This window comes from Sinocyclocheilus rhinocerous, unplaced genomic scaffold (assembly GCF_001515625.1).
Source record: "Sinocyclocheilus rhinocerous isolate Xijiao unplaced genomic scaffold, SAMN03320098_v1.1 scaffold196, whole genome shotgun sequence".
NCBI lineage: Eukaryota > Metazoa > Chordata > Actinopteri > Cypriniformes > Cyprinidae > Sinocyclocheilus > Sinocyclocheilus rhinocerous.
Genome location: NW_015633546.1, coordinates 1,248,238 through 1,258,665, shown reverse-complemented (window position 1 = coordinate 1,258,665; position 10,428 = coordinate 1,248,238). Strand labels below are relative to the sequence as shown.

Below are 10,428 nucleotides of genomic sequence, written 5' to 3'. Positions count from 1 at the left end.
TTTTTTGATTAGTGTGTAGTTATTCAAAGTGTGACTGTTAACTATCTAACTTTTGCTCAAAATTACATATGGCAAAGCATGCGTGTTATTAAGAGTGTAAGAAACGTATATGCAAGAGAAGCGAGAGACATCAACACCTCTATAAATGTAATCAAGTATCATTTATTACACAAAATAAGACTTTGTTAAATGGATAGCGCTGCCATCACAACATAGTACTCTTATTTGAATTATTTTCCCCTCTTCACTTCCATCCCCAACTTGCAGAATCAGCTACAATAGAAAATATATCACATCTTTCCGTTTTATTCTTTGATCTGTACAAGTACAAAATAAACGCCAAATCATAAGGAACAAGATAGCTGTTGACCGAGTCATGCTCATCTGTTCTCCAGTAAAGAAAATGAGTTGCACAGATCTAACGCATGAAAGAAAGTGACGTTAAAAGAAAGATTTTATGTCTGAGAGACAATGTTGTAGTCTGTTGTTGCAAACATTGCATTATTACAAAGTGTATGAAAGGAGCAACCATGTTCATACTGTGAAAATACTGCTCCTGTGTGAAAATGATAATGAACGGATTTTGGCGGTAAATGTCCCATAGAAATCAAAAAGTCAAGCGCTCAAGAGAAAAATAAATACACACTTTTGGTAAATTGAACAAAAAAGATCAGATAAAATAAATGGAGTTCCGGCATTCTCATTAGCTCTCCACCTTAAAGTTCATAAGGGTTCCCTAATATCCTAATTGAAATTTAGAGTGACCATTAATTAAGCAACGGTCATCCAAAGCAGATGAGATTTTATTCCTCATTGCGAATATAACTATCCCATGTTTTTTGCTTCATTCTTTTTAGGGGAATCCTGCATGTTTCTGTGCTTTCCAGCGAGCTCATGCCAGTATCTTTACACTGTCCAAAGTCTTTTAATCACTGGTACCCAAGAGCTGAAGCTGAGCCCAGTCTCTGGCCGTATAGAGCATAGGGAGAATAGTAGGGTGCTGTGGCTGGGAGAGCGTGCATAGGAAGGGATGGAGCTCCTGGCAAGTGTGCCTTTCCGTAGGGGTGATACCGTGCCAAACCTAGCCCTGGTGATCCACGCAGGGAGAGGGAACTGGGAAGGGCTCCTGGGCTGCTGGGAGGAGGCAGGTGGAGGTGGCAGGAAGCGGCAGAGGAGTAGCCGGAGAGCAGCTTCCCATCCACACCTGGCAGAGCCGTGTGCGTACGCAAATGGGCCAAGAGTTCCTCTGAGGTGGCGAAGCGTTTGTCACACGGGCCACCCACTGAGACCCAGTTACAGGCGTGATGGAGCGTTTCATTGGGCAGCATGAAACCGTAAGTATACAGGGGATGGGACAGAGACGAGGTGGCGCTAGAGGACAGAGAACTGGGGTGGAGGGAGTGGAGGTGATGGGTGGGATACATAAGAGGGAAGCCAGTCTTTAGGGCAGATGATGGATCATGAACGCAGGAAGAGCAGTTGCTGCCCCCGAGATGGGGTGCACTGGGGTAGGTGAGGCAGTATGGGTCCCTGCACAGACCCTGCATGAAAGAGGGAGGCGAGGCCCCTGTGAGAGGACTGGAGCTGGGATGCTTTCCTGGAACACCCATCCCAGCACCAACTAAACTAGACTTGGCGGGATCTAGCCCAGGCACAAATTGAGAAGGATAGCCGGTATAGGCCCCGACAATGGAGCCGTGGTAGCCCATGGTGGAGGATGGTAGGGGAAACACAGAGTGGCCCGGTTTGAAGGGAGACACTGGGGCGATGTGGCCCACGCCCAGGCTGGGCTGAGGGGGTTGGGCGTCAGACTTACTGTCAGGTTGAGGACTGCTGGAGGAGCTGGCACTGCTGGAGTTCACACTAGCACGTGCGTGACTGGAGTTGGCGATCTGTGCAATGTCCAGGCTTCCAGATTTACTGTGGTCTGAATCTTTTTTCCCATTGCGATCGCCACCACTGCTGCTGCCGTTCCCTGGGTCCGAACCCGCAGCTTTGGAATCCATGTGGGAGGTTTGTAGATGCGTTGGTTTCTGTGATACGGGAGACTGAGGTTGCCGGTGTGTGTGCGACTGTCCTGATGTCTGCTGAGAAGGAGAGCTGGCCCGTGGAGAGGAGGCATGAGGAGGTAAAGAGGGGCACGTCACAGCTGCAGAACCGCTATTTGGCACTCTGAACCCCGCTTTATCTGCTGAGCTGTTGATCCCAGCGCCATCCTTCCGACATTCTGATCCAGTTTTAGAGTAAGGCTTAAAGCTAGACTTGTCATCTACGTTCTGATGCTCCGCAGGCTTCAGGCTGGAGCTGGTGGAGCGGCTGTCCTTGTCTCCATGGCTGCTGGAGGAGAGGGATCCCAGTTTAGAGGAGGGAGGAGGATCTGGTTTACCGATCTGGGAGCAGGTCTGGGCCAGCAATGCTAGGGGACTCTTTTTAGCATCCAGCTATGGGGACAAAAAAGACATTTTCGGTTAACTCTTTATTTTTCTTCTCATGGACTGACAGAAATGACCAATTCAAAACCAATTCTAGACAATGTGCTGAATGATTGCAACATTGCTCATATTTCTTCACAAAATATTAGACCATTTTGTTTATATTTAGATTAGGTTTGAAACTGTGACATCATCCTAAAATGCCAATTGAGAAGTTTCCGTGGTATAGTCACATTTTAAATATATTAGGTGGTATAAATCGCTTTGAAATCGTTTTTGCAGCACCTAAACACACAAAGTACACTGTGCAGTGTTTTATTTAATAAACAGTCGTAGCCTACACTGCACAGTGTACTTTATGAACATCTATTGCTTTATTTAAATGTAAGATAAGCTTTAAAAATGTAAGTACCGTAAAAACACGTCAGTAGCGATCAGGAAATGTGAAACCTTAAAATGCTGCCAAGATAGTGCAGCATCCAGATCCGGACTATCCATTCAAATCAGCGCTGAATCGCATTCAGAATCCTTAGGCGAATTCCGAATCAAATTCGAGGCGCCCGAGATAAACTCTAATACTACACGCACACGAAACATCTATTAACACCCTTTCACTTAGTAGAAACGCACAAACTCGGACAATCGAGTAGTTTTTCTGAGTGAAAATGTTATTTTTTATTAGAATGAAGTAAGAAACAGATGCATTATAAAGGAGTAATTCGTACCTCGATGCTCACTGGAGCGGAGCTGAGCGGCTGAAGATACTCCGGGTGAAGTATGTGACTTGTGTGAGCGGTCAACATTTTGAGAATCCGTATAGGCAGCCTTTTTTCCTGACGCGCGGGATCACGGTACAGCAGTGAGGCGATCGAGTCGGTTTGGGGTCTTAAACAGGTTGGCGAACTATCGTTGTTAATAAAACGACTTTTAAGGGTCTGCTGGTTCCGTGAACTGACTGCAAATCCAGGAGGCAGTTCGCTCATCTGGATCGGGGCGGATCAGAGACCTGTCGAGGGCAGCGACGGGGCGGGTGTCCTTCAGTTTTCATTTAGAGATATCCAGTGTTTTCAAAAAAGAGCCAAACGACATTATATCCTTTTCTATTGGCAGTTAAATATCCAGTTGAAACATCAGCTGTGTGTAGTCCAGAGAAAGAGCTGTTATAGTCTCTAAGGAGAACGTACACTCCGTCTCCACATCGTTCCGTCACCGAATCAGTGTTGCCTTGAACCCCAAAACGATCGCGAGTCCTTTACGGGCAAACGACGACTTGTAAGAGAAATAAGATAAGTCTTGTATACTTGTCGTAAAATAAAAATAAAGAAACTACGCAACAGAACTACTGGGAAATATGGTGTCAAATAATGGCATTCCGTTGGTCCGTGCGCGCTGCAGTGTGTGCTCTACAGCCTCCGTACGCATATACACTCTGCTCATGAAGATCTGAGGGAACACTTCAAAGCGCTCCGCCGCCGTCCAATCGCCTGCATCTGCATTAGTAATAAGTGGGTAGGCACAACAGAGGCGGAGACTGTCCTCCTCGCTCCGGACCCACTGGCCAAGTGCTTGCTTGCTCGTTGTGTCAAAACATGCAAAGACTCTGACATGCCGTTTTACCATTTATTTTATTACTTTTCTAGTTTGTTAATAGTGGTTACATTAATAGTTAATTTAGTATGACTTGAATTAAGAGTATCTTATTTTGTATTTACTATTTATTGCAATAGTAACTTTAATTAGAGAAGACTTTACACTAGTAATTAATTCCTTGCTACTAGTCACTTCAAGTACCTTTCTTATTCTGTTCTGTGTTAATGTAAAAGTGGCCATTTTTGCCACTGAATTCTTTGTGGATCTGTGGTGATGTTGGCTCATTTATAAATATTTTTTTTAGTAAATATGTAGGCTACTAATAAGCTCGAATTTACATTAGTAAGTATTGGAATAGTCACTATTGGATTACTAGTCATTTTAAATATGAGTAAAGCATAGTTTTAAAGAATAAATATTGAAACACCTTGTGGACAAAGATATTATAGATTCATCACTAAGTTGACAGTTTTTCAAACATTGCTACTTTTTATTAATAAGTAAACTAATTCCGATGTATTTATACATGTCATTCAAAATGACATTCATACTACTATAATTTGTCTTTGCATAAGGTCCAAGCATTATATTAATAATATAGTCTAAAGAGTATTTCACATTTAAACACAAAATTCTAATTTAATGCTGCCAATGAAGTTTTACCGTACAAGCTTAACTGTAATAATAGAGCGTTGTGTTAAAAGGAAAAGCTGAGAATGTGGTAGCAGTTTCTTTTTGTAGGTCAAACAAGTCAAATGATATTGAGCAATACATTCATACATAATAACAGCACATGCCTATGTGTGCGCCTCCAGTTCTGGAATGTTAATAACTTTATTACATTATCCCATGTTACTTTGCCATTGAAGTAATTTAGCTAACTTAATTATGCAATGAATTGGCTTAATCATTGAAAAATGAAGCCTGACAGAGGTTATTACAGGGAGACTGTGCTAAGTAACTTTGAAGTTAAGAATATTTAATGGCTTTGATTGTTCGTAAGTGCTTATACCCAGTATTATTAAACCTCAGACATTGGACCGAGTTGTATTACATTATTTTGGCAAGCGTGTTTGCGAAGCAATCTTGCATGTATAGGCAAAATTGTTTGTGACTTTTGTGTGCAATCAAATATGATATGACAGCTTGCACATATGTGTGTGTGTGTGAATTTATTTAATTTGATTTAGCTGTCATGTATTGATAATGCATTGTCCTTAGGATGAGCCATATTTCAAACTGACAGCATAAAAGTTGCCCCCATTTGCACAGTGCTGTAAACATATGGACTGGAGAGAATATTTATGTTTCTCTGAATGGCAATACCTGTCAAGTGAGTCAGAGAGATGAGAAAGGCCTGATCTTGAATTGGCTTAATCATTGAAAAATGAAGCCTGACAGAGGTTATTACAGGGAGACTGTGCTAAGTAACTTTGAAGTTAAGAATATTTAATGGCTTTGATTGTTCGTAAGTGCTTATACCCAGTATTATTAAACCTCAGACATTGGACCGAGTTGTATTACATTATTTTGGCAAGCGTGTTTGCGAAGCAATCTTGCATGTATAGGCAAAATTGTTTGTGACTTTTGTGTGCAATCAAATATGATATGACAGCTTGCACATATGTGTGTGTGTGTGAATTTATTTAATTTGATTTAGCTGTCATGTATTGATAATGCATTGTCCTTAGGATGAGCCATATTTCAAACTGACAGCATAAAAGTTGCCCCCATTTGCACAGTGCTGTAAACATATGGACTGGAGAGAATATTTATGTTTCTCTGAATGGCAATACCTGTCAAGTGAGTCAGAGAGATGAGAAAGGCCTGATCTCTGGAGCTGTTCTCGGGGTTAAAAACAAAGAGCACCTGGGAAGCTTCTTGAAAGGTGATGTTGCCTGCCTTAGTGTAATAAAAATGACAAAAAGACAGAATGCATGAACTGTTGACCTAGGGAGAGGAGGAGCCACAGGCAAACATGTGTTTACAGGGCTTTGTCTCGCGTATCTGGGAGGCAGAGGTGAATATTCATTTAATAATGGTGTGCAGGGAGGAATGAAAGCCTCGGGACACTGCATTTCAGAGGCAGAAAGAGTTTTAAGCTTGTCAGCAACCTGTCGTTTTAGATCCCACATACAGCACACACACACAAACAGCCTCCCACACTTTCACAAGTACCTACAGACGATCAAAGTTGACTGGAGTGGCAAAGTATTAAACCGCTCTCAATCATGCATAACAGTTATTTCTGTCTTGCTAATCTACGCTGTTAAGTTAATTAAACTGTCACTCTGTCTCACAACACAAAGATCCATCTCAAAATATAGTGTTTGTTAGGTTTTAAACCCACGTTGTCTTATTTATTCAGGAACTACACATTGTCGAGTCAACGTAAAGGCGCATCTGCCGTTGTTAAACAAGGATCTCTTTACCCGTGGCGTCTAAAGCCATTTAACGTTCTGCACGTGTGTGTGTGCACATGTGTATTGAGAGATAGCAGCGATGGATGAAGTCACCTCTCCTTCTGTCAACAGCCCTGCTGTTTGCTTTGTCATTATTAGTGTCATCCATCACTTGCCACCTATACAGGAGTCTGTAATGCCTGTGCAAATCTGAAAAACTACAGAAACATTCAAATTCAGATGCGCTCAGGGTTAAGTGATATGACGCGATCGCTTCCTTTGAACAGATCAGTTGTCTTTGCCCCACACAAACAGATACTTCAGGTTATGACAGGTGTGGTCTAACCTGTCAATGAGCATATTAATGTGGGTAGACGTTTTTTTTTTCCTACTTTTACTGTCGATCCATCCCTGTTGCCACTCTGTAAGTTTGGTCGAGATGTCTGGAATGTTTCCGTTTGTCTAGAAATGATGTTACTAGTCAGAAACCCAGAATCACAGGGTGTAACCATTGTTGTATTCTTAGGACTGCAAAGAAAATGAAGGATCGCTGCCTTCTTGAAAATGCGAAAAAAAAAACTAAAACCTCAAATCTTAGAATTCCAATGGTTTAGAATTAAGATGGATTGCCTTACAAATACATTTTCAGGATAAGTGAGTCTAGTCAGAAACCCAGAATCACAGGGTGTAACCATTGTTGTATTCTTAGGACTGCAAAGAAAATGAAGGATCGCTGCCTTCTTGAAAATGCGAAAAAAAAAACTAAAACCTCAAATCTTAGAATTCCAATGGTTTAGAATTAAGATGGATTGCCTTACAAATACAGTTTCAGGATAAGTGAGTTTGGCAGGGGGCAAAGGTGTGGGTGGAATGGAGGGAGTTTAAAGGCACCCTAGAGGAGGAGGAAGGGAAAATAAAAAAAGAGAAAGAAATTGAGAGAAAGAACTGAGGGCGGGCTGGAACAACGGGGAACCGCTCCTTTCAAGTCTGGCCTTGAAGTGGGCTGCTAACAGCTGTTTTGACGTATAAATGACGGATGGTCATTTCCTGTTGTGGATTTTAAGGGGCAGGCCTCCCCTTTAAGAGGCCTGTCTGACCAATCCCTGTTAAGCCTGAAGGCGTTCGCCTATGCATGACTGTATCAAAGCACAAGGCTTTACCATAACTTTGACTAAACAAAGGGCTAAAAGCAGAGGCTAGACATCCTGCTTGACCGTAGCCCACTCACATCCCTCACTGTTTCTTATGAGAGGTCACTCAGAACAGATTACTGAAAACCTACCGGAATTTTATAGCAGGCCATCATTCATGTTAATGCGAAACAGCAAAGGAGATGAACATGGGAAAAAGAAAAGATTAAAGTACAAAAATAAAAATAATCATTTAATTAATACTAAAATACCTTGTTTTGTCTGCTAAAACAAAACTGGTGTTTGCATTTCTCAAGTTATATTTTTATACTTGACTGGCACAGAACAGTTTGTCACTCTTTGGTACAGACTGAGAGACGGCAAAACCAAACAAACAAAAAGGATGCAAATCACTTGCATTTAATTACCTGTGACTGATTTATGAGGTGAGTGGTATGAAAAGGGAGCCCAGAGGCAGGGAGTCTGCTGCTCATGCCTGGTCTGTTCTCCAGAAATAATAATCCTGTGAAAAAAGAGGGACAGGACAGCTTTATGGAGTGTAGCTGACATGTGAGACCAACCCTGGAGAACTGTAAAACGTAGCACTCTCTTTCTTTCTTTGCTTTCACAAACCTCACAATCCTTCGACGTGATTGTGAGATTTTTACGGTCAGATATTTAAAAGTGCACTGTTCCACTGTGAAACTTGGTGGAGTATTTCTAAGAGTAATGTTTGTGCGTGTCGAAGAGATGATAGAGAGAGCTTATCAAACGAGGAACGTATCACGAAACGGAGCCAAAAAAAAGAGCCCAGAATGAAGATTTATTTAGTTCGGCGTGAATAACGCACACAACAAAACACACGCAGGGGGAACAAATGGCACAAAAGGCTCTTCCCAGAAACCTCAGAGAATGGGAGCTTCTCAGGTTGATTTAATGACTCATCTCTGTGTTTTGGTATAATCAGACTTGAACATCTTGAGTCTCTCTGATCCAAAGACGTGAGTGATGGTGTGATGACAGGATAAATATTTGTGTGAAACCACATGCACATGTGACAGAATGGAATATTGTACAATGAGATGGATGAACTAGACTTGAGTAATCGTTATATACCCAGTAAAAGCTTATTTCCATTTTTTCATGATATCGGTGATGTTGAGTGCTCTCACAGGCTTAATGGCTCGTCTCTCTTGTCGCCTCTGTGATCAAGGGCCTGGCAGATCTACTCATCTTCCTGTCTCACTGATTATCTCTGAGTGATTATGTACATTCCCTACAGTTAAGATCTTTATTTAGCTTTCAAACATGTCATGTGCACCAAAACACACAAGCACACACACACACAATGAACTTAAATGCACCCTTCACGCTCAAACAAAAGGTCCCATTGTCCTCCACATGGTGAAGTTATCAGGAAGGGTGGGAGAACTACCCGGCTACACACAAATCAGATTGCTCTATATTGTTGTGTGAAATCTAAGCAGACATCAAAAGGTGTTTTTTATCTGTTGCTGGCCTAGAAAACGCTAGCGTGGAGCAACAGTCACACCATTCATCATGAGGCTCATGACACGTTCCATTTTAGTAATGCATGGGGCAAATGAAATCTCTCTATTCCTCAGGCAAGTCTGATTCACTTTTTAGAGTTCACAAGTTCCACGCTCATTCCCACATTTCATTTCTGAGTCACACTCACTGGCGCGCACCGAAATAATGAACTTTGTCACACAAAACAGACGTCAAAGTAAAAGATGATACTGACCTAGCCTGTATTAATCTTGTCAATCAGCTCACAGTTGACTGACAAGGCTCAAACGCTTGCCAGTTGATCTCTAAGCAGGTTATGTCATTTTGTCGCACATAATGAAAAGATGTAAACTTGCTGCCTGAACAATAACAACTCAATAGCCCGGTTCTTGGCGGCTTGTAAAAACTGCAGTAAAAACACAGATGTTTTCCTTCATCACCTCCCTGGAGTCCTCCATCAATTCTGAAAATAAGATTACATCATATATTCATATACTGACAAGTACATGATGGCACATTTTCTTCATAAGGCATTATTTTTTCCACCATTTACTAATAGCAGTTTGAATAAAATACAGGAGTATACACCATTCAATAACAAATTTTTTCATCGCTATATTCAATTAAAGGGGTGGTTGATTGCGATTTCACTTTTTTTACGTTAGTTAGTGTGTAATGTTGCTGTTTGAGCATAAACAATATGACATCACAAACCCTGATAAACCCCGCCCTCGGGAAAAGGCAGCAAAGGGGGCGAGGCCATGCTGCGCTGCTTTAGAGAAGAGGAAGAAAAAACTAGGGGTCCACGTAAAAATCTATTCATATATGAATCGCGATCTTCTAACGATTCTAATGGATTCACAAGTCTCAAAATCAATGTTCTAAAGCAGCGATTCTTAATACTGTTCCTCATGTCGCCTGCTCGGCACACTCTCTGCATCTCTCTTTCTCTCTCTCTCTCTCTCTCTCTCTCTCATTCAGCTCAGCTCCAACAATGAACTGTTCCAATTATACACTTATTTTCACAAAGCTATGAGAAGCGTTATACATGGACACGCACATGCAGTTGCCGTACTGTATTAAAGCTTTAATCAGGATAAAACCGTATATTAAAAGCTAACATAAGCAGTAGCATTTACAAATAACAGCGTATCTAAAAGTAAGAGACAACAACAAACAAAAAACATAGGCCTACCATTAAAAGCCATGCTTGCACAGGTTCTGCACAATCCTCTTCAATAATATCCTCTGCTTCTCAATCGGGCTCAAACTAATAAGCGATATTAACGACGCTGATGTTTACAATACAACCAGAGAACATGCGCTGAGGTGAGGGGCGGGACG

General features: G+C 41.6%; 1 protein-coding gene and 1 long non-coding RNA gene across 3 annotated transcripts in view; one reads left to right on the top strand and one right to left on the bottom strand.

Annotated features, from left to right (window-relative positions):
• Nucleotides 1-3,847, bottom strand: part of znf703 (zinc finger protein 703) — a 6,178-nt gene extending 2,331 nt beyond the window's left edge. The window contains exons 1-2 of one of the 2 annotated variants that reach the window (XR_001640476.1): nt 3,158-3,847; nt 249-2,441 (exon numbers count right to left, since the gene is read on the bottom strand). Coding sequence is in view for 1 of the 2 variants with exons in the window: in XM_016558102.1 (XP_016413588.1) it covers nt 930-2,441; nt 3,158-3,415 (1,770 nt within the window). In the remaining variant the exon portion in view is untranslated. Of the gene's footprint in view, nt 1-142; nt 2,442-3,157 lie in introns of those variants that run through there. The other variant, XM_016558102.1, reaches the window with a different exon arrangement.
• The window catches only part of LOC107744446 (uncharacterized), a 65,977-nt gene that overhangs the window by 12,967 nt on the left and 42,582 nt on the right, over nt 1-10,428 (top strand). The gene's annotated exons all lie outside the window — the stretch shown is intronic.